The following is a 21,449-nucleotide window of genomic DNA, read 5'->3' on the forward strand; positions in this document are numbered from 1 at the left end:
ATTACTTTGAAAGTCCTCTTTCCAAGTTTTTGATGCTGCCTAGAAAAGTATTCGAGAAAACTGAAATAACTGAGAGAAATAAATGTCCTTTTTAATGTTTAATTAAGTCAAATAAGTATCTTTATACAAATGGATCAAAACACACATCCTCTTTTATATTTCCCTATTTGAACATATTCTTCATTTTCATTTTAGCTATTTTATCAACATCCACACCTCTCTCATAGACTATTACAGGGTCACGTTACTATGGGAACTTTCTCCTTTGAAGGATAATCTATACAGTCAGTAATGCATTGATCTGGAGGCATTGAGCGCACTGTAGGTTTTAAGTTTTTCAAATACCTTAAAAACCAACTATGGTTGAAAGTAGAGGATCGTTATGAAATAATAAATTCTTTTACTGAGGTACTTCTCATATAAATATCTTATCGGTCCAGGTATTTTGAGAGATTCTTATACACTTTGAAAGAAATATCATCATCGATAAATGCTTAACGCTTTATAAAAGCCAGTGCATGTCTAATTATCTGTCGTACGGGAACAACCTTAGACGCCGCTTAGAGAAGTGTTTCAAGTTTGGGGTTATAAACGAAGAATGTAAAGTTTACGGAACGAAAAAAGTATGTTTAAACTGTTTTAAACATTGCTCGTTCTGATCCTTTCCGAAAATTTGACGACTCTCAAGTACATGAAGTCGAGTCACTCCTGACAAAATCATTTTATGTATGGCCACCATTTTCGAAACTTAATCGTCATTTTCGTTGTCATCTTTGCTCTCCGAGCTTCCTTCTAAGGTTTCTTTGTTATCTGCTTGTTCTTTTCCCTTTCCACTGTCTCCTTGTTCATCATTTTTCTCCTCTATACGTTTGATATCATCCTCTACCTTATGCTGTCGTTCGGTCTCTTCTTCAGATACTCTCTCGTCACCACTCGCTTCGTCATCCCGCTCACTCTCCGCTTGGTCGATGGTTTTCCCTTCGCTGTCAGATGCTCCTTTCTTTGTAACCTTGTCTCTTTTTCCTGCTACTCCGCAGCAATCACGCGGACAGTAAGTAAAACAGTTTCTTTTGCACGCCGAGGGACACTGCGATTGGGGGAACGCTGGCATAGGAGGAGGCTGGAAAGGAGGTGGAGCCATAGGGTCCATTGGCTGAACCTAAAAAGTGATTTAGTACTTTTTATCTTATCATTTTTTAACAGCTACTTTGCAATGTTTCTCTTGTCTTTCGTAGCTAAAACTCTACTCGTCATAACGCGCCAAATACGATGTACCTTTTAACGTCGGCATTAGCCAGTCAAAACCAAGGATTACCGTAATATGACCAAAAACCAAAAAGACCAAAACAAAACAAAACAAAAACAAAAAAAACAGTGAGCTTGCGTGAGCTCTTCGTGCTTGTTTTTCTTCAGGGTACTTACAGGAGGGTACACTGGGGCAGCAGGCGGAACGGGTGCTTGGGCCTGGGTCTGAGCCATCATGTTGGGATCACAGCAGCAGCAATCTTGCCTCATGGAACATTGTGTTGTGCAAGGATCCATGCAGTTTCCCTGACAGGGGACCATGTCCGAGCTGGTGTCATTACTATACTGGTAAGTCCAGTTATATCCGTTAAAGCTTAAATCGATAGCATTGTAGTTGGGTTGCGGGGGTGGCGTCTGAGGTGCTGTTAGGGAATAAAAATATATTTGTAGGTTTTGGTGATGTTACCGAGTGACATAGACCTCTGAGACACCTTTTTGTTGCAACATGGTGCTTTTCAGTCTTACAACGATCTCATTTCAAAGATTTAACGTTTAACTGCAAACATGAATCAAAGCAATCATGCAACCATACAACAATGCAACCAGGAACTTTGCATTAATTCATCCATGTAATCATGGAAGATTGGCTAATATGCAAGCATGCAGTGATTGCTGCCATGCAACGAGTGAAACCATGCAACCATTATAATCAAAATTGTTTTGAACACTCGGTGCTAACATCGCTCTCTCACCTTGTGGATTGTACGGGACTTGTGGAGTTTGTGGCGCAAGTTTGCTTGCATCTGCTACGTGAGCCTGGTGATGATGGTGGTGGTGATGATGTCCGTGATGCAAAATGCGGTGGTGGTATTTCTTCAAATGCGGCTTTTTCGCGTGTTTGTGATGATACTTCTTTGGTTTAGTTTTCTTCTTCTCATTGACAGGTGTCACAATATATGGGACTTTAAAATGCACAAGAAAGGAACCATCCTTATTCTTTTTAGGCTTGTTGTCCTCATCTTTGTTGTCAAGAACTTTCTTGGCCCCAAGGTGAAGAAGCGACATTTCTGTTTATGAGGATGCACACGCACAAAAAATATGTTGATAACAAGATAACAGTATATTTTCACCTAAAACATTTTTCTTCGAAGGTGTAAAGAGATAACATACTGATAATTCCAACCACAGAACCTCAACCATGAATTTTAAAATAGAAAAATGCCGACAGTCAAACCATCAATCTTCAACTTGCGAGGCAAGGAAATTAGTGAGAGCATTTGAAGAAGTAAGTTTGTGAGTAATTTAAGAATTTTGTGAGTAATTTAATTTGAAGAGCATTTAAGAAGTAAGTTTGTGAGTAAATATTTTTGCGGCAGGTTTTTCATTTTCATTAATATGATATTAGGCATATTGATATTTTCGTTACCTTTTTGCTTGTCGGATTGTATATCTTTGGTCCTTTGTTGGGCATGATGACCTGTGGACATGATCACCATTTTGGGTAAAGTGTTAGACCAGAACGTTGATACATCAGTCAGTTAAACTTATATCGAACCCTGTGGTTTTCACTTCGAAAAAAGGAGGAGTTGTTTCTTGAGTCTCCTGAGTCTGGCTTAAAAGCGTTTTCTAAGTAGACTCACGAAAGTCTGGACAAATATAAAATGATAGCGACGCTTCGTATGAGGGTGTTTTGACACAAATAATATTTTGTGTCCTTTTGGCACAAAATATTATTTGTGTCAGATAACTTATGACGGAGTTATGTCTTATTTGACTGAAGTTCAAGGTAAGATTCGACTGACATTTTTTAAAATTTTAATTCTCGCGAGAAATGGGTTTTGCCACACGCACGACATTAAATACGCTTGCGTGTTAAGAAACAGATGCTACTGTGCATGTTAATACCTTTTATTACACGACTCGGGCAGTCAGAGGGCCAATAACTAAAATCAACCAATCAAAATGCTCTATTGCCGGTCCAATATTCTCTAAGTATTGGACCGGGCATTGTCCCAAATGGTCCCAAATGATACCGCACTTGTGTCCCTTTGAACTTCAGTCGTATAATAAATCTCTTATTAACCAAGCTTGCTCGGGACCGTAAAGGAAGAATATCGGCCCTCGGTCTTTTTTGTACGGACCTCGCTGCGCTCGGTCTGTACTGTCAAGACCTCGGGCCGATATTCTCCAGTACGGCCCTCGCGCTTGGTTAATAAGATATATGTCAAGAATAACATGAAGATTTTGCTGCGTGAAGCAGTTGTGAATGAGGCTAACTAGCACAGAACACGAAAGTACTTGTTTTACTCATTGACTACGTGCCTATTAACTTCCTTACAAAACTTAACCTTGTGCACCCTAACATCAGTGTCCATATTCTCCATACTGTTCTCTATACATTTCCTAGGGTGCTTTCAAGGAAAATGTTTTTAACAGTCAAGAGTTTCTTGAGCTTGATATTTGAATCAGGGGTGATAGCGTAAGAATATACTACATGCTAGTCTCTCTTAGGGTCAAAGGGTCAACTCGTCGTGTAATAGCCGTGGGAATGTGTGAGGCGCGTGTCCTTACAAAGTGACTGAAATCAAGTAACAAATGAAAAGCGTGTTTAATTCTCACCAACTGCGTCGTTTAGGAAATCTGTGACCTCTTTTGCGGCGTCATTAACCTTCTTTCCTAGAGATGGCGAGATATAAAAGTTACAATGATTAGTAGTTCCGTTGTTTATACTAAAACAGTGGATAGTGTCGATGGCGCGCTCTGATTGGCTACTCAAACTCCGAATATCTTTGCTATTCACCTCCAACGCGTGCTGGATTTGCGCTTGAAAATATTGAAATTGTTGCCTGCATGAATGAGTTAAATTCATCTTTTTGAGCTATAATACTATCTCACTGTTTTAGTATATACCCTTCAGTGTCGGTGGCTAGTTTGGTAAATATCCACCACTAGCCGCCTCCAGTTTCGTGAATAGTTGTTAGGTTTTGAACAAAATGCATATCAGCGCAGACTGCAGAGGTTGCAAGCGCCGTTGGTCTCTGATACGAGCAGGTGAGCCGAAATAGGTGTTGTATCAACACAGACGTACCTATTTTGGCGTCAAGCAATTTAAGAACAGCTTTCCCTGCCTCTTGTTCTATGTCATGGTATTCTACTTTGTTTCTTCTTGAGCCAGGGACCACTGCACGAAATAAAATGAAGAATTAATCACTAGTGAGACAGCTGATTTAAAGTAAAATAGGCAGAAAGCAAGTTGGCTTTTATGAATCTGTCAATTTCAGAACCCTCGTTGGTAAATGGCGCAGAATCTCTTCAAATCGCCATTTTCAATTCATGCTCAATAATTTGCTCTTTCAAACAAAGCAAAGTCAGCTCGAGTCAGTTGATGGCAAAATATCTGACTTTTGCTTGTTTTGCGTCAATTTCCAAAGTTGGCCGACAGCATATTGAATCTTGCGAATCTGGTTGCATATTAGTGCTAGAGCGTATCTGTTTGTGAAGCATGACTTTAGCCGTTGATTTATCTGGAAAGTTGTTCATCCACTTAAATGTAATGGTAATACTTGTAGGAAGCCCCTATCAATTCGCTAAGTTTCATGACTATAGAGGTTTTGCACAGCAGCCATGTTGGATGGCAGGAACAATGAAAATATTTTGCATGAGAAAGAATTTTTTTCCCATGGGAAAAATAATCTATTGTTCCTGCCATCCAACATGGCTGCTGTGCAAAACCTCTATTTGATTTTAACGCAAGGAGTAAAGTATCTGCCCATGAACATAATGCAATGACCCGCAGAGGGCTCTAACCTGAATAACTCTCACTGGACTCAAGCGCTAAATTGGTGCTTACCTTATAATGTTGGGTGGCGAAAACTTGCTTAAATGTAGAAATAAAATCATGCGATCACTACAGGCATTCTGAGTCTTCAGAAGCCAAGTGTTATGAATCCAACACTTCGCATCATGATAGTTAACTGGTGTTCTAGGTTACTCAGGTACGTTTTGGCATACACTTGTTTAATCGTGGTACGATCCATGGGGAATCGTTAAGGATTTATTTTCATATTGTTGACAATGATCGATAATCAACTCACACCTTAAACTTACAACTTCCACACATTTTGATTGGCGGACATTTCATAGCGCCAAAGTTCTAAATATGTCCACCACATAACTTTAAATTGAGATGGAAGACAACGGATTAAGAACAATTGGTGAAGCACAATCATATGGCGGGCTGTAATTGTTGGAGACGTTCACGTCAATAAAACGACTTATTTGCTTTGATTACTTGACATTGTTCTAAGTAGTGCTTTTATTTACTGACTTCTTGCTTTTGCTGAATTTTTTCCCCTAATTTGACGATGCAAAACAAGAAAGAACGCTCTTCTGTTTAGAAGGAGAATAGTGCCCCGCGGTTACTCGGATTGCCTCATTGACCTGCAGGTGAAATGACTCCACAAGAGCAAGTTTGTGTTTTCTACCACTGACAGAGCAATCGTGTTTCATCCTTATTAAAAATGACAAGGCGTAAAGAGTGCTAGGGAAGAGATAAAGTACAGTTTTACTCACCCTTCAAGTATTTCAGCGCTTTTCCTCTTTCGTCTATAAAATCAGAGTCCTCCACAAGGGCACTCAGTGCAAAGCTTGAACAACAGAGCACAACCAGCAAATAAAGAACAGATCTTTTCATTCTGGCCTCTTTTACTTTTAAATAAAACGACAAAGAAGCAATTTGATTTTGGTATGGCTATGGAAGAAACAAATCTTTTCAAGGTTTAGATAATCATGTCAGAAATATGTTGAAGCGTTTTTTTCAAAATCAAACAAAGACACTTCAATTGCTCTACCACAAAGGTCTTCTTCATGAATAATTAACTACCAAATTTGTTCGAAGATACCCGTTATGTCGCAAGTTCTTGTTATCCAATGAGAACACACAGTTGACTCAAAAGAAGCAAACTTGCTAGTCAATAAGTAAATTATTGACCTCTGCCAAATACTATGTCTTGGCTCGTGCCTTGGCGATGTATATAGGACACAGTCTCGAACGTTCCTATTGCATTATATCAGATATTGATCAAGAATTTCTAACATTCAGTTGCAGGCATTAATCGAGGTGTCGCCTAGAGTGCGAGATTTGAGCGGAAAAAGCTGTAGAAGAAAAACTTTATATAATTGATTGGGAATCGCCAGCATAATTTTTATTATCCTTCACTACCCGAGATCACGTTAATTCAAGACACGCCAAAACAGTTGGAAAATTTTGAGGGGCGAGGAGACTTTTTTGCGATTCTCTCGGTTGTAAGGTAAATGCAAGTGAAGCGGGTACCGGCCAGTTTGAATGTACTTTTGAGATATCTTCATTTTACCTGCCTGCGACACTTAAATCTTCTTAACAACAGATAAGCGAAATTCTGTGAGTTTCCAAGAATTGTAAACTTACAAAATTTTTTAACTTATGTAAAATTTGGGAGCGTTATACTCCCTCGAGAGGTGTCAATGGTCTCTTGGTTGAGTAGATCTCTGCTTTAAATTTCCTCATTTTTCCAGCCCGCTGAAGACTTAAAAGTTTCGTAACACCGGCAGACAATGTATCTAAAAGCGAAGTTGACCATAGAGAGACCATGTAGTTACAGCTAGGATTTAAGATGAGGTAGATGGCCACTTTTTGGGGGTAAGTTTTAATTTGCACCAAGGTAAATAAGCTGAGAGTCGCAGAGGTTCATAGGGGATGCTGCATTTCTATTTAGTAAAGAAGTTTTTCAAATCCTCAGAAGGTCATCGCTGACGAAGACAAAAATCTGCAGAATTCAATTTTTTGGGTGAAGATGAAGTAAGATATCCGAACAGTGGTGATAGAAATGAGGATTTCAATAAATGAAAATATTTAGCTTAAAGAGTGGTTGTATACGATCGAAATTTTTGAATAAATCGTACATTTCCTCAATTCAAAGTCAAAGCTATAAATCCCCTTGACAGCAGATGATGATACCCTTGCAGTCTTTGCTTTATATCCAGTCTAAAATGTAAAACCGGCTTTTTCTCGATGGGTAATTCAATATCCATAATTTCTCTAGGCATTCCTGAGCCACCAAGTCAACTGCAACAACACCAATCGCATATGAGGCCGCGCCTAATAATAGTTTAGGATAAGGGATGATATTTGACTGTAACTGTCGCTTAAATTACTCAATCTACCCGTAGTAAGTTAAGTGCTTTGCAACTCATGTGCTAGTCTATTGTTAAGATCTACATTTCAAGTTTTTCTTTTATAGTAGGAACTACAATACAAGTTTCTGAAATATGAACTCGTTTTTATTCTTCGAAAAAGGGGAGAGGAAGAAATAAATCTTCTTGACTTTAAAGAAAGTCTGGAAGACCCAATAAATCTACACTAATGTTAAGAAATAGATGTTTATTGGGCGCTTTAATACCACAACTTGAGATATCTTTATATGGGCCATGACGAGGGAATAACTTGTACTACCCCAACAAAGAAATTTTCCTTCGTTTTACCAACACTCAAGAAACTTACACTGGAAATGGACATAATCAATATGAACAAAAGCCACAGTAATTCTGAAGTGTCTTTATGTCTGGCTTTTCTTTTCTTAAATTCTAATTTTTTTGATAGCCTTCTCTAGCTATTCCATTGAGCCAAATCTTAGAGTTAGCCAGGGAAGATGTTTTAGGAAAGACGGGTGTTTACGCCTTTTTGTTTCTGAGTGATTACTAAAAGCATATTAAAACATGCTTGCCTCGTCTTCCACGATGTCTGCCCTGTTTGGTTAGGACTTGAAGATAATTCTATGTAATCTATTTTTGAGATACTAGTGGCACATTGCAAAGCGCGACGTTAAAGATCTCGTCTTGCGGTCGTGGTGGTGAATCACTGACTTCTTTCTTCGACAGCACTGTGGGGGGCAGGGTGGGGCACAATTTGTGGCTAAGCAGCCCTGTCCACATGCACCGGGTGGAGGCGGCGGCATGACTGCAGGTTGACCATAACCAGCTGGGGGTGCAAATCCTGGTTGTGGTCCCATAGGGGGATATACGGGCTGAGGGAATGGCTGAGGTGCCATAGGGGGTGAAGCACCCATGCAACACGAAGGTTGATATGTCGGCGCACATGTATCAGGGCATGGGCCTACCCCAGAACCGACGGGTGGGGTAGGTGGCGGAATAAGAACATCGGCACAGCAGGTCTCAGAGCATGATGGAGCACATCCAATTGGATCTTTGCACCTGGCGGGGTCACAGTATCGAGGCTGCGGACACGGATTGTATGCAGCTGGAGGACCCGGATGTGGGTGACCTCCTAAAGGACCTACAACCTTATATGGTAGTTTAGGCGTCGGAGTTGGCTCAGCTATGAAAGAAAAGTAAAGAAAAAAGATTAGCTTACATTTTTGACAACTATCAGACTTTAGGTTTCCTATATTTTGTTTTTGCCAAACAGTGATTTGTATAAAGAGATCGCACTTGCGGTAGATATATTCTACCCAAAAGTGTGAACTTTAATGAAAATTAAAAAGCATCAAGGCTCCCGAGCTTTAACTCGGTGGCAGAAAATAATAATTGGGTTAATTTTCTTTTCACAATGGGCTTTCTCTTTCCTTTCTATAAGTTGTCAAACATGCAAGCTTAGAAAATTGAGCCAGAAGTTAAAGATGGGAAGCCTTGCCTATAGTTCAAGAAAAGGAACATGGAATTCTCAAGAAAGTTGTGTCGAAACATTATTCAGAGCAAATTTATTCCTTCAAATCACGTTATAAAATCAGTCCTAACCGAAAACCAGGCTAAATTTAAATTACATTTTCGTTGAAAAATCACAGATTATCAAAGTTCAATTGATATATTAACTATAGCATTCTTGGAACGATTTCTAAATCAGCTATGTGATTCCCTGGACATTCAAGGAGTATCATCATAATTCTATTTACAGCTGAGAGATTATGGATTAGGTCTCAGTGTTTGTGCGACGTTCTCTTTAGTTGTCCTCTCTTGTGGTGCTTGCAGCATTGTGGTGGGCAAGTGGGTCCGCATCCATCGACACAAGTAGTTCCACAAAGAACAACTGGAGGGCCGGGTGGAGGTGGGGGTGGGGGAGGGGGTGGAGGTGGAGGGGGTGGAGCTTGGCAACAAGAGGGGAGGTTCAATGGTGCGCAAACTGAGGGACAAGGGGCAGGCATTGGTACCGGCATGGGAGCGGGGCAGGGAGCAGGTGGTGTGCATGGTGGGGGCAGGGGTGCTTGGCAACAGTTCTCCATACAGGCTGGTGCGCACACTTGGGGGCAGTTACCAGGGCAGATTCGGGGCTCAGGGGCAGGGGTGGGGACTATAAGAGGGGGTGGTCCTTCACCTTCAGTTGGGGGAGCTGTCAGAAAAGAATAAGGAAAACGAAATTAGATCTCTGCAAAAGGCTGTTGCAAGAAAAAAGGACCAACTCATATAATGAAAGTGAATCCAGTTGCAGGATCAACTAGCACCAGCCGAAATAGTTAAAAACAAAAACTAGAATCCCCTTTGCACACCAAGAGTACTTCAAATCCACTCGAAAATCAGTTGGAACTAACACTTTGCTAGAAACTTAACGATCAATTTCATGTTTTTGTCTCTTAGGACAGACGAGAATTGAACAAAGTAATTTCAACAATTTGCCGCTTTGCTTCATGGCGATCATCAGATTACCTTGATTTGTAGTATTTCAATAAAGCAGAAAGTTATCTGGACGATATTCTGAGAAAAAAAAAACAATCCTACCTTCTTCGGCGGAGCCGGATTCTTCTCCACTTCCGGCTGCAGATGCACCTATAATTACGTTTAAACGAGAAAAATGTTTAAGCTTGATTACAGACACAATGCAGCTCTAATGGTGAGCGTGGCGTAAACGAAAACATGACTGATGCATTGAGCATTGTTTTACTTTCTATCCAACGTTGTCATGGTTTTAATTTTTCCAAGGCAATGGCGGATGTGCAAAGACGTGCTCGCCAGGTGTTCATTCTAGGCGAAAATGTGTTGGTGGAGACCATTTTCCGATCATAGATGTTATCGTTAGGTATGCGTATTGCCTACGTGAAAAAAATGCTATAACAGGCTGAAGCCCTGAATGTGCAAAGGCCACCCACTTACCAGCAGCACTTCCGGAGGCTTCTTCGGGAGCAGGTTCATCATTCTTCTTTTTGTCTTCGTCTGTGACAAATAAGAATAAATTACGACATTCTGCAAATTAGACAAATAGTCTTTCTCTGGCAAGCATCGAAAAAAGTCAGAAACTATCGCGAATTTCCTAAGGAAGCCACTCTTATTGAAAGTAGTGTGATTTTGATTTCTTTGACCGTTTAGGTGTACAGGATAATAACGCAAACATAATCTAGGAGGTAATTATTAGCGTTTAGTTTATTATTCAGGCTGCCTTAAATCGTTTCAATAAAAATTGAGAGGTGCATTCGTGATCTGGTGAGGTGTTCCAATTATAGTCGTGTTCTTTTTTAAAAATTTTGGAAGCATCCCCGAACCGTTATAGAACCACTGCAATGCTTCAGCGGTCTAAAGTGAGTAAAGAATCAGGGAATTGCCGTTCTTATATTTTCTTAGTAACGTTAACCATAGTACATCCGCACCAGCCGTTACATAAGGTGTCCAATTTACATGCAAAGTGAGCATGCAAATGAGTGTTTATTGATTACCTTTGGCGGGCTCCGTATGAATGAGAGCTTTAAGGAGCTTACCGTGCTTGGATTTCTTGTGTCCTTGCATAGGGGAGAGAAGAGAAAAAAATTATTTCAAAATTAAAGTAGGTTAGCAATGTAACCATAACTTTTATACGTTATTCCTTTAATAAATGCCATCGTTAGGTGCGCGGAATAAATCGTTACTTAATTTTGGATCGGCCATGTTTTGTTTCCCAGAGGAAGTAAGCTTTTTCACCAATGACTTGTGGGAAATTGCGATAGCCATTGTGTGAAGAGCTTTGTGAGTATCGAGTAACCTTGCTCGTTAAGTCATTAGTGACGCAGATAACAGACAGTCTTCTTCGGATGTTTTTACCCTCATCATCAGATACTCGTGAAGAGATCAAAACCCCTTAACTAAACTTGACTAAACTTAGAAGTAGACAAGCGTGCAAGTTTAAAATCTTCTATTAATTACTCTTCAGTAACCATTTCCCAAATTTAAAGTAAAAGTGGTTGTAACGAAGATGGTTTACATTTTATTATAAATAGCTTGATTCAACGATCTTTTTCTCGAACTTTTGCAGTGTTATACACTAAACTACAATCTTAAAAAACATTCAGTGTTAAAATTCATAACACTATCGGTGAGATCGACGCTGAAAAACCTCTCTTATTAAGTTGATCAAGAGTGAAACATTGCATTCGATAAAATATTAAATTGTTTAGGTAATCCAGCCGTGGTCTTCAAAAGTGGTTCAAGTTTAGATTGCACACTTTGCAGACGCTGAAGTGCATTTACAGAATTCTTTGCTCCCAGATATATCTCAAAGAGAAAGAAGATACTTCAGAAATTTGCGAACGCTTTCTTTGATATCAACTGAAACAATCATGAAATATTTTTAGAAAAGATTCGCTTACCTTTCAGTGACTTAGCGTCTAATGTAGAAAGTGTTATTAGTCCAAAAAGGACTACAATTACAAAGAATCTTATCCCCATTCTCCTGGAGGATATAAAAGAAAGAACTCGTTATTGTTTGAGGAATAATTCAATTCAAACCTACTTGCAATCCGTATCTGTTTTGGCTCGGAAGTGTTCTGGTTCACCAACTTGAAGAGCTGAGCACAACTTGGGCGAACCAGAAAATTTAAGTGCTTTCCAATGCGTCACAGATTACAACCCCCAATAAACTCGCTTTAGGCGAATTAAAGGGACTCGATCACTTAAATTTCATGTATTTACCTTCTCCCGATAACCTTTTCCTCCCAAGAGAAAATGCTGTTTGTTGTTATTTTACCACAGGGGGAAATAGAAGGGAATAATCCTCGTTATCTACTCATGATGTAAGAATAAGCAAGGGTTATTGACCTGCCCCTCACGGTACCGGTTCAAACCATTGTTCTTTAGCTTTTGAACCGTTCAATTTTTTATAGAAACCAGGCAAGGTCTAAAACGTCAATCAGTTTTGACATTGAGACGCGAACAAGTGAAGGCCAAATGCCGTTCCGGGTGAATTAAATAAATCACCCATGATAATGAATTGAAGAGGTAGAAAGGGTTGAAATCTAGAAAAACGACGGAATTATAGTTGGAAGTGGATCTAACAACGTCTGCCAAGGTGTTGATAATATTAGATAACGTCGAGCAAGTATGGCAGCACTGGTGACAAAAGCCTGAAAGGCCTCTCATTTTCGTTTTCGTTTTCTTACCGCGATTTGAAATTAAAACTAAGCGCAAGTTAATTCAGTTAAAAGCCTTTCAGAGACTTAATAATGGCATGCGTGAAAACCTATATCTAAATTCACTTTCTCTCTGGAGGACAATTGTTGATTCTCGACCATTAATAATAAATTGCCTTCGATTTGGTACTCTAATTTTATATCTTGTTTATTTTCGAGATTATTTTTTAACTGGGCTGTTTTGAGACTTGCCAAAGTAAAAGCTTCCTTCTTGCATCCTAATTAGTCTTTTCTGAAGTGAGGGTTTTGGAAAATCAGTAGGCTATTCTGGCCATAAAATAGATTCATCGACCGCTCGCAACCGGAGACTGCCAAGCAAACATTTTACCCCGTGAGGTGTTTAGCTGGTGGGTATTTCTTACCGGTATTAACAGCAGTGGAAACGTATACTATAAGGCTCATATAGATTCAGGCTACACTAATTTTTATTTTCAGAGAAACTGCATGCTCGCTCTATGAGTACAAAATGACTTAAAACCTTGCTGCCTTCAAAATCTCTTTACCGGGCCAGAAAAACTTTTTAAAAGATATCGAGTCCGTTAGAGCAATTTCGATTGTTTGTCGAATGTAACCTGAGATTCCTTTGATTTTGATTTTCTTTGATGTGATTGTTCCAGAAAACTCGCACAACTTTCTCAGCTAATCAGACTCAAAACTAAGACCAATCGTGATTCAGTCAATCGCTTCAGGTAGCTTGCGTGAAATTTTCCTCTTATCTGATTGGCCTATTTGATTACCTTAGAAAACTAACCTAAAATATGAATTAGTACATCGCAATTCGAACGACTTAACTCGGGAAGTATTTAGAGAAACTTTGCGCAGCTGTGTTCACATAAGCATTTCATGCTTAATTTTTTCAACGAACGATGTTTAAATCATAGTTATATTCTTAATGCATTGGCTAAATAATCTGAGCTTTCACATTCTGTTATCATAAAAAAAAAAACAATGATAAACATCTCAACATTTTCGTATCTTTTTGTGAAGGCGGGAAATAGAACATGGTCGTAATCTCACTCTAGTCTGAGTAAACTGGTTGGTATTATGCAATTGTGGACAGTTTCTATTATGGTTGAGAGCGTTCAATCAGTATTTTTTCATACGGGTATCACAAGATGATCTAGGGAAAGAACTGCAAGCACACCGTGTGTAAGCTAGGTATCTCAAGATTTCCAGCAAAAAAAAACAAACAAACAAACAAACAAAAAACAACAACATCGACAGAAATCAAGAAACCAGGCAGCCCAGGAAAATAAATTTACGTAAAGTCGCAAAGAACTGGAAAATACCTATGTTTTTGCTAACGAAGTAGTCGTAGTCACATAAAATATACATACGCAACAAGAGCAAAGGTCCTTCCTTCCGTGTGATTTCGGACAATTAAATGTTATAATTTTATAATGGTACAGCAGAACAAAACAAAGCTTTACCGTTACCATAAAAAATATAATTTCGTTAAATCAAGTACCAAGAGATCAAGAGTTTGCAGTATGGTTTTTTTTATTCAATTTTTTTTCTTGAAATTTCACATGGCTGTTTTTGCGGCTCCCAAATCAGTTTATTCTTTTCAAAATGAACTGACGAGCATTAAATGAATTGCAGAGAATTACAAAATTTCTTGCACGTTTCATTTTGGTTAATTCACGTTTAGTTAATTCTAGTTCATTTATCTTCTTCCGGCGGGACCTGGTGGAGCGGGGGGTCCGGGTGGTCCGGGTGGTCCGGGTGGGCCGGGTGGGCCGGGATCTCCGGTTGGTCCCCGTCTTCCCGCGTTACCAATAGGGCCTTGGGGGCCCTGGGATCCCTCGGAACCTGGATACATGTAATTGTATTGCGCATCCCTTTTGGCTGGAATGTCAACAAAATCAACTTTTAGCTTTAGATCTCATTAGGAATTACCCCTCCTCCCCTCAACTGATAGTAAACTCATTGTCTCATTAAGACGACTTCTCTCCCCCTCGTTTACACGTAAGAGTTTATCTACTTTCAGTTCCTGATTTCTGGATATTTTTAAGTGTTGAGATTACAGAGGAAGCCACTTGTTAATCACTTCTTGGAAGTATTTAAACAAAGATATTTCTGCAAGTTTCCCTTGATCCAGTCATAATCACTCCATCTCAGAGTATGGATGACTTTGTTGCTCAAATCTTCATATCCAGAGGTTCTGTATGTGCCTGTTCGACTAATCCGAGAGTTATTTCTTGGATATGACAACAAGTGACTTAGATATTTCCTCTTGTAGCATATTTCTGTTATTCATAGAAGAACAATTCTCGCAGGAAAAGGGCAGACGAGTAGTAATGATAACAAAAGAGAGAAAGAAAATATTCTGGTAATTGCAAAAGCATATTAAAACACTTTCAATCTAAACTAGTGCCTTTGGAAGGCCACATATTGCGAATACATTTTCTTTTCTTTATACCAAGCGTTCTTCACCCTGTTCAAATTGACAGGAAGTCATTCCGGCACTCATGGGACAACCAAACATCGCACAATTCTGAGTACGAGATGTTCCCGTAGCTATCTGAATTTTGAGAAGAAATGTCATTTTGGGAGGAAAAAAGGACTTTTAATAGCTTCTATCTCTATCTCTTAGTGCAGAAAGCAAGTTATCAAAACAGTCGTAGTGATTTCATTGGATTCTAGAGAGCAAATATAACTATAGCAACTTCGTTACGCACAAATGGTGAGCGAAAATGACCAGGGTTGTGTTGTTCGAGTTTTTCCCTGGAATGTTACATCAAAATCATCACATGAAAAATGCACTCTCTTAGAGTCAAGTGGGCTTTGTTGTGAAGAAGGCAGTAAGCTAAGCTAATAAGTTTTTTTTACTTACTCTTGATTGGATCAGCGGCACAGAGCACCAGTCCAATGGCAATCAACAACAGAACACGGATGTCCATGTTTAGTCTCAAGTAAACAAAAACAAACTCGAAATTAATTGTAAATGACTTGAACAAACGTATGACAGAATCACTGATCCGTACTCTACTTAGAAAAAATTTTCTTCTTGTCATTTAAGTCATGGCTTTGCATCCTATGTAAACGGCTTTTTGCGGTCTGCTTTCATTGATAACTTTTCTAGCTTAACTACTTCATCAGTGGCGTATATAATTACAATCACGGCTTCAAACAATGACCAGACTTACCTTCTAGTCCCTCCTTCAAAACAAACTGCTTAACGCTTTGTAGTTCAGTGATTTTATTGTGTGATCTCAGCCTCTCAAGCACGTAATTCAAAACATATTTGAGAGCTTACGTTTATCAGGCGACCCGACAGCGCGCTCATGCGCAAGAGTGGAACAACTTGCGCGGTAGTGGGAAACGGGGCTGATTGCGAGTAACTTCCTGCTTTGATTTTCTTTGCATTCTTAACTAAAAGGGAAATACTTGCAGAGTTAAAATGTAGTTTCCTTAATGGACTGAAGGTGGCATATTGATTGTAGGCGCGTTTTATGCGAATTGCTCCACAATGAAAAACATTGAAGCGGAACGACTGGTGAACACAGTTTTAGTTTTTTGCGGGTGTTTGAATTCTACTTCTGTCATGTTTGATTTTCGCTTGAGTTGACCAAATGGACTTTGCGGTTGAGAAGACAGACTGGCTCTTTCTTCGACTCATTGGAGTAAATTAGGGCACCCTTGTAAGATGTAGCGATACAAATTTTCTTAGCGCGAGCGATTGAAGCTCAAGGACTCGAAGAGATCATTCACGCTACGTCAATCAGTCCTCGAGCGCGAAAGCAATAGACTGGAGAATTTGTGGGAGCAAAGAGCCTGAGAAAGCTCTTTCTTAACTTTGAGAATATAACAAATGTGATATGTTATAGGTAATAACACAATACTCAAAGTCTATTAAAGCAGAGAAAAATAATGCAATTCTTGACTAGCGTACATTGCCAAGTTTAATTTTTTGAGTTAATGGAACGTTCTTAAACGCGAAAAAGTGTCTTGTGAAAAAGAACGGAAAGTATTCAAAGTGCAAGAGACAAAATGATTATGAAACAAATGTTTCAAGGCTACTGTAATTGATTTGTTAAAACTTTTTATTAGCTCTTGCATTTGTTTCATCACTTTAGTACAAATCCATTGCACCAGTCAATGTTACAAGATAATGTAAATGATATTTGTTGGAAAATGTTCCTTTTTCGAATTAACTTTTATACTACTAACTTCACTTTAACCAAGCCGTGCAGCACTTCTCTCGCAAAACAACATAGTAATGAGATAAAAAGATTTGTTTTGATTTGATTATTGTATTACACCATTATTATCACCATTATTAATAGTACTATTCTTGTTAAAATTGTAAATATTAGACGTGCACTTAAAATATAAACAAAATGGTGTGCATAAACCCGTTACATCACCTCAAAAGAAAAATGACAATTCTTGACTGAAAATCATGTCGAGTTGGTAAGGTGGTACATGGACAGAATAAAAAAGAGTTGTAATAGTTATACGCCACAACAATACACGATTCCCGATCAGATTTACTTCCCTGGGGGCGGCACTGCACAACACGCAGGAGCAGGTGGAGCAGGGGGGGCAGGAGGTCCTGGTGGTCCGGGTGGTCCCGGAGGTCCGGCAACTCCACTGATTCCTGGAGGTCCTACAGGTCCCATAACTCCTGGGGATCCCTGTGACCCAGGATGTCCTTGTGGTCCAACGATAGGTGCTGGCTGAGGTTTCATCATGTCTGAAACTGCTGGGAGAGGTGGGTCGGGTGGTGCTGGTGGAGGACTGCCGCAGCAGTCTGCAAGACAGTTTGGGGCACACTGTGGAAGACAGCCACCTCCGCATGGGAAAGCTGCACGCTTTGCTGTGAACCAAGCGTTTCATTCTAATTAGCTTACACGGTATTTCAATTGCTAAAATGTCAAGGGTCGTTTGACAATTCGATTGCCATTCAGTCAGTCAGTCAGTCAGTTAGTCAGTCAGTCAGTAAGCCAATCAGTCGGTCAGTCAATAAGTGAAATGATCGATTTGTCATTCAGACCAGTCAGTCGGTTAGTAAGCCAGTTAGTTATTTTTGGTAAGATGGCAAATTATTTGGTGAGATGATATGAGAATTTGAGACTTTAATTTGCGTGGACCTCAGAACGCAAATTTTCCTAGAAGGAGAGGGAGCTAGCGATATCCTCTGAAATTACATGCTATCTCAAGGCAATTGGTTGTGTTTAATGTAGTCCCGTGGTATAGATAGACATTTTTAAATATGAAAAAGTAACGAACACTTTTGGTAACACCTAGGGAGCCCAAATCAAATCAAATTCCGAGGAGTTTACATTCGGTTTTTACGTCATGACATTCTTTAATCTCAGTTGCTAGCTTACTCTACTTTTTATGGTATCGTTTAAAGTTACTTAGGTTGGTATCTGAGTTTTATCGCAAGTTTTCGCACCAAATCGATACAAAAAGTATTTGTACTTACTGTGCATTGACGAGGCGGTGTAGGCCAGGCCCAGGGTGAACAGTACAGCCAGCCGATAATCCATGATTTGTTCTGAAAGAAGAGACAAATTAGGAGCCGTTAGATGCACCCATGTGAAATCAACCTTTCAGTCCCAACTCCTAATTTCAATCAGCCCCTCATTTAGCCATTTGTATATTTTTAATTATATCCCTTGCTAAATTTGTATTTGATGTCTAGGTATAATCCTCAAAGAAAAAAAATAATCTACACATTGAAAATGCAATTGAAATGTCTTTTGACGAAAGTCGGCATGTGAATGAACGACAATGTACGACAGTACCAAGCTACTTTTGTAGTCGTATAGTTGTATTTTTGTGAAATAAATTTCATGCCCTCGGCGAGAATAATCAATCTTTACTGTATTTCTGTTTAGAGAAGAATGTCACTTCTTACCTGGCGTTCTTATCCAACGATCACGAAGAGGCAAGCAACCTTCAAAGAAGTCCTCTATTACTATTTAATGAGTTTAATCGGCGGTGAGTTATCAAATTTTTCTATTATTACGTGTTTTGATTACATTCTTGTGCAGCAGGTTTATGAAGTGAAAATTGTTAACAAAATTTTGATAAAGAGCAGGTTTTCCACAATTTTTAATAAACTTCTTTTTGAATCCGCTGAGACGTGGGGGTGTAGTTAATAAGACAACGAGAAAATCTGTTTTGAAGCAGGGTTTCTTTTCTCAGGGGCATAAGTGATATAACGGCAATATTTGTAAGGTAATGAGATGCTCTTGTGAGCCTTTTTCAAGTTTGTCATATAAACACTGATGCGAAGCCTCACCGGTATTTGTTTGCACCTATGATGCATGTAGATGTTGTTCCAAGCATCTGATAGACAAGTCAGAATTTCTATCTGAGGTTGAGTCTTCCGAGTCCATCGACTCGGCGAGGGTTCGGATGTGAACGTAGCTGTTGCTTCGTCTGAGTTGTTGTTATATTTCATTTGATCCCTTACGTGTACGCTTTCAGTTGGTTGTGTCAGTTTGTTTTCGTTCGGGTCAAAATGATTATTGTCTCCACAATACTTTATCTCTTTTAAACATTTGCGAGCTTGTAGACCTTACTATTAGCTAACTAGAATTTGACGAAAGTTGGTTGTGAACCGTTTTTTTGTTTTGATCACTTTTCTGCGTGCAAATATAGGGGGGGAATTATAATGCTATATAGAAAGATAATCGGGTTTGCACTTTCTAAAATTATATTGGTCAAAGTACTCTCTCTTTCACTTAATACCGCATTTTTTAAAAATTATTTCATGATTTGTAAGCTGTTTAGGGAATTTAGTCTTATCATCATCACAGGGGATCTCTTATGCTTTTTGAAATAACGGCCAAAAACAAAACTTAGAAATTTAAGCTCTTCCCACCAAATTTTCTCTCGTGGAATCAAAATAGCAAAGAGTAACAAAAAAAACAACAAAAAAATCAAGATAGGTAAACAGACATCACTGCACTAAAACGAATTTCAAAGTTTTATTGAGTTGTCTTTATAAGAACGATATCCACGATATTGCTCACCATTTTGGTGAAACAAGATATCAGGCTAAAGATTTATGAAATGCGCTTCTTGATGAGGAACGTCTTTTCTTAAGCAGGCGACCAGGTGTTCGATGATTACAAATTCTGGAAATGAAACATTACTATAACCCAGAAAGCAACGACGAAACGACTTAAAAAAAATAAACGAAGTCCCTTTTTTTTTCGAGAAGACCGTGATATGTGATTCCATCGGCATTCAATCAGGTCTGTTGTTCTTGGTAGAATTCAGACCTCCGATATTGAGGACTTAGCGTCCTGGGGGCCCCGGTGGTCCGGGTGGTCCAGGTGGTCCAACGCAACCAGGGCATCCCCTAGGTCCATTTGGTCCCGGCAATCCACAAATTCCTTCGAATCCAGGTGGTCCTGGGATGAGCTGTGGTGTCGGGGCTGGGTAGGGGGGAGGCGGTGCAGGTGGAGGTGGGTACGGGCCAAGTGGACGGGCTGCACAACACGAAAATATACAACCTCTTCTGCAGACGTTTGTGCAACATTTTTCACAACAGGATCGAGAACAAGACAATGGTGCACTTCTTAAGACTTTGTTGACTGAAAAAATGCAATGAACGTATCGTAATTTTATGGTTTAGAAGTAAATTTGTTAAACAAAGATACAATCCAGATTGACTTAAAAACTTATTTAAACCAAGCGTAAGAATCTGTAGAACGACAGAGAAAAGTAAGTTTGATTCGAAAGCAGCTTTCTTCTTTTGCAGAATCTGGAGGTGCATTTTATTAGGAAGACCATTCTCGCAGTTAGAGACTAATGGGAACATAGAGGAAAAGGTCAGACTACTTTGATATAATCATCTCCACTTTGAATGAAAAGCTGAAAAATAGTTTAACCCGCGATGATTGCTACAAACGGGTGTTTTTGTTAAGTATGAGTGACAATTAGTAAGACTTACCGAACCTCACAAGGCAATGGACACATCTTTGCTCTTTGTTAAGTTTTTACCTAAAAATTGGAGACTTCAAAACTACCAATTTTTGATTTTACATAAAGTTTCTTTCTTATCAGCTGGTTGAGTGTGAGATTCACTAGAGGTGACAGGTAATTTTGAATTCCTTCTAAACCGTCTTTGATAGAAGATATATCATGAAAGAAAGAGATGAAAGATACTGCTGGATCTTCGATATCTTTGAAGTTGGACTCGATTGTGCTTCTTTTAAAATAAAAAAAAAACTTACGGAATTCTTCATAGGGTTTTGCTTCAGAAACACAAACCACTGATATCAGGACCACCAAAGCTACAATTTTAATATCCATTTTGATTAAGCGGCCTGTTCAAAGAAAGATGAAACAATAATTAGTGCTACCTTGGGATAGCTGCAGAGAGAAAAAGTAGAATAGTTCAAGAAATGCCTCGGTATATTATCATAGTTTTACCTTTCTGGAAGTTTGCCAACTTCCTTTAGTCTATGTGTTTTGCTAACAGAGGTGAAATAACCCTTTTCAACCACCTTGCATTGTTTTACCTGTCAGTGAAAATTGAAAAGTCTGACGCTATCTGTTGAACACCTCTGTGCATAAACATAACTGGTGTCCTTTAGAGCTCATCGTTTAAGCTTTTATTAACTTCCCGTATCAATGTCGGTATCTAAGCAACTGCGAACCAACCCCTTCCCTAACTTAAAAACAATCACAATTTTTCACTTCCCTCTCTCTTAGATTAAGTCACTACTTCAACTAGTTTTGAGTCATGTATTCAGCAGATACGAATGAAATAATTCTTCCTAAACGTTTGGGAACGCTCCTCTTCCCGTGGGCCTT

General features: G+C 39.2%; 4 protein-coding genes across 5 annotated transcripts; all 4 read right to left on the reverse strand.

Annotated features, from left to right (window-relative positions):
- Positions 1-607: 607 nt before the first annotated feature.
- On the reverse strand, positions 608-6,109 carry LOC111340972 (uncharacterized). Its single transcript, XM_022947899.2, has 7 exons — positions 5,818-6,109; positions 4,334-4,426; positions 3,865-3,921; positions 2,672-2,722; positions 1,998-2,312; positions 1,423-1,667; positions 608-1,159 (listed from the first exon to the last, which is right to left on the reverse strand). Exons 1-7 carry the CDS (start codon positions 5,936-5,938, stop codon positions 749-751), a joined length of 1,293 nt encoding a protein of 430 aa, XP_022803634.2. The 5' UTR covers positions 5,939-6,109; the 3' UTR covers positions 608-748.
- Positions 6,110-7,648: 1,539 nt separating this feature from the next.
- LOC111340964 (uncharacterized) lies at positions 7,649-12,319 on the reverse strand. 2 transcript variants are annotated; one of them, XM_022947889.2, is made up of 7 exons: positions 12,169-12,319; positions 11,847-11,929; positions 10,983-11,003; positions 10,384-10,443; positions 10,012-10,059; positions 9,611-9,625; positions 7,649-8,617 (listed from the first exon to the last, which is right to left on the reverse strand). In XM_022947889.2, the coding sequence occupies exons 2-7, from the start codon at positions 11,923-11,925 to the stop codon at positions 8,079-8,081; spliced, it is 762 nt and encodes a 253-aa protein (XP_022803624.2). In that variant the 5' UTR covers positions 11,926-11,929; positions 12,169-12,319; the 3' UTR covers positions 7,649-8,078. The 2 variants fall into 2 exon arrangements, with proteins under 2 accessions (XP_022803624.2, XP_022803623.2); XM_022947888.2 differs by having other exon boundaries at positions 10,941-11,003; positions 12,169-12,318.
- Positions 12,320-14,147: 1,828 nt separating this feature from the next.
- LOC148719190 (uncharacterized) lies at positions 14,148-18,588 on the reverse strand. Its single transcript, XM_088740075.1, has 5 exons — positions 18,535-18,588; positions 18,100-18,171; positions 17,162-17,487; positions 15,502-15,616; positions 14,148-14,513 (listed from the first exon to the last, which is right to left on the reverse strand). Exons 2-5 carry the CDS (start codon positions 18,161-18,163, stop codon positions 14,332-14,334), a joined length of 687 nt encoding a protein of 228 aa, XP_088596201.1. The 5' UTR covers positions 18,164-18,171; positions 18,535-18,588; the 3' UTR covers positions 14,148-14,331.
- Positions 18,589-19,598: 1,010 nt separating this feature from the next.
- Positions 19,599-21,200, reverse strand: LOC148719191 (uncharacterized). Its single transcript, XM_088740536.1, has 3 exons — positions 21,066-21,200; positions 20,867-20,959; positions 19,599-20,224 (listed from the first exon to the last, which is right to left on the reverse strand). The coding sequence occupies exons 2-3, from the start codon at positions 20,943-20,945 to the stop codon at positions 19,926-19,928; spliced, it is 378 nt and encodes a 125-aa protein (XP_088596662.1). The 5' UTR covers positions 20,946-20,959; positions 21,066-21,200; the 3' UTR covers positions 19,599-19,925.
- Positions 21,201-21,449: the final 249 nt, after the last annotated feature.

Source organism: Stylophora pistillata, chromosome 12 (assembly GCF_964205215.1).
Source record: "Stylophora pistillata chromosome 12, jaStyPist1.2, whole genome shotgun sequence".
Lineage (NCBI taxonomy): Eukaryota > Metazoa > Cnidaria > Anthozoa > Scleractinia > Pocilloporidae > Stylophora > Stylophora pistillata.

Bases quoted from the DNA above. Each gene is read 5' to 3' on its own strand.
- LOC111340972 (XM_022947899.2), bottom strand. From the start codon at position 5,938: ATGAAAAGATCTGTTCTTTATTTGCTGGTTGTGCTCTGTTGTTCAAGC. The intron at 4,427-5,817 runs GTGAGTAAAACT...TATTTCGTGCAG, and splicing joins AGCGCTGAAATACTTGAAGG to TGGTCCCTGGCTCAAGAAGA. The intron at 2,313-2,671 runs GTAACGAAAATA...CCTCATAAACAG, and splicing joins ACAATCCGACAAGCAAAAAG to AAATGTCGCTTCTTCACCTT.
- LOC111340964 (XM_022947888.2), bottom strand. From the start codon at position 11,925: ATGGGGATAAGATTCTTTGTAATTGTAGTCCTTTTTGGACTAATAACA. The intron at 11,004-11,846 runs GTAAGCGAATCT...CCCCTATGCAAG, and splicing joins AGACGCTAAGTCACTGAAAG to GACACAAGAAATCCAAGCAC. The intron at 10,444-10,940 runs GTAATCAATAAA...TATTTGTCACAG, and splicing joins TCATACGGAGCCCGCCAAAG to ACGAAGACAAAAAGAAGAAT.
- LOC148719190 (XM_088740075.1), bottom strand. From the start codon at position 18,163: ATGGATTATCGGCTGGCTGTACTGTTCACCCTGGGCCTGGCCTACACC. The intron at 17,488-18,099 runs GTAAGTACAAAT...CTTGGTTCACAG, and splicing joins CACCGCCTCGTCAATGCACA to CAAAGCGTGCAGCTTTCCCA. The intron at 15,617-17,161 runs TAAATCTGATCG...CGTTTGTTCAAG, and splicing joins CAGTGCCGCCCCCAGGGAAG to TCATTTACAATTAATTTCGA.
- LOC148719191 (XM_088740536.1), bottom strand. From the start codon at position 20,945: ATGGATATTAAAATTGTAGCTTTGGTGGTCCTGATATCAGTGGTTTGT. The intron at 20,225-20,866 runs GTAAGTTTTTTT...GCATTTTTTCAG, and splicing joins AAAACCCTATGAAGAATTCC to TCAACAAAGTCTTAAGAAGT.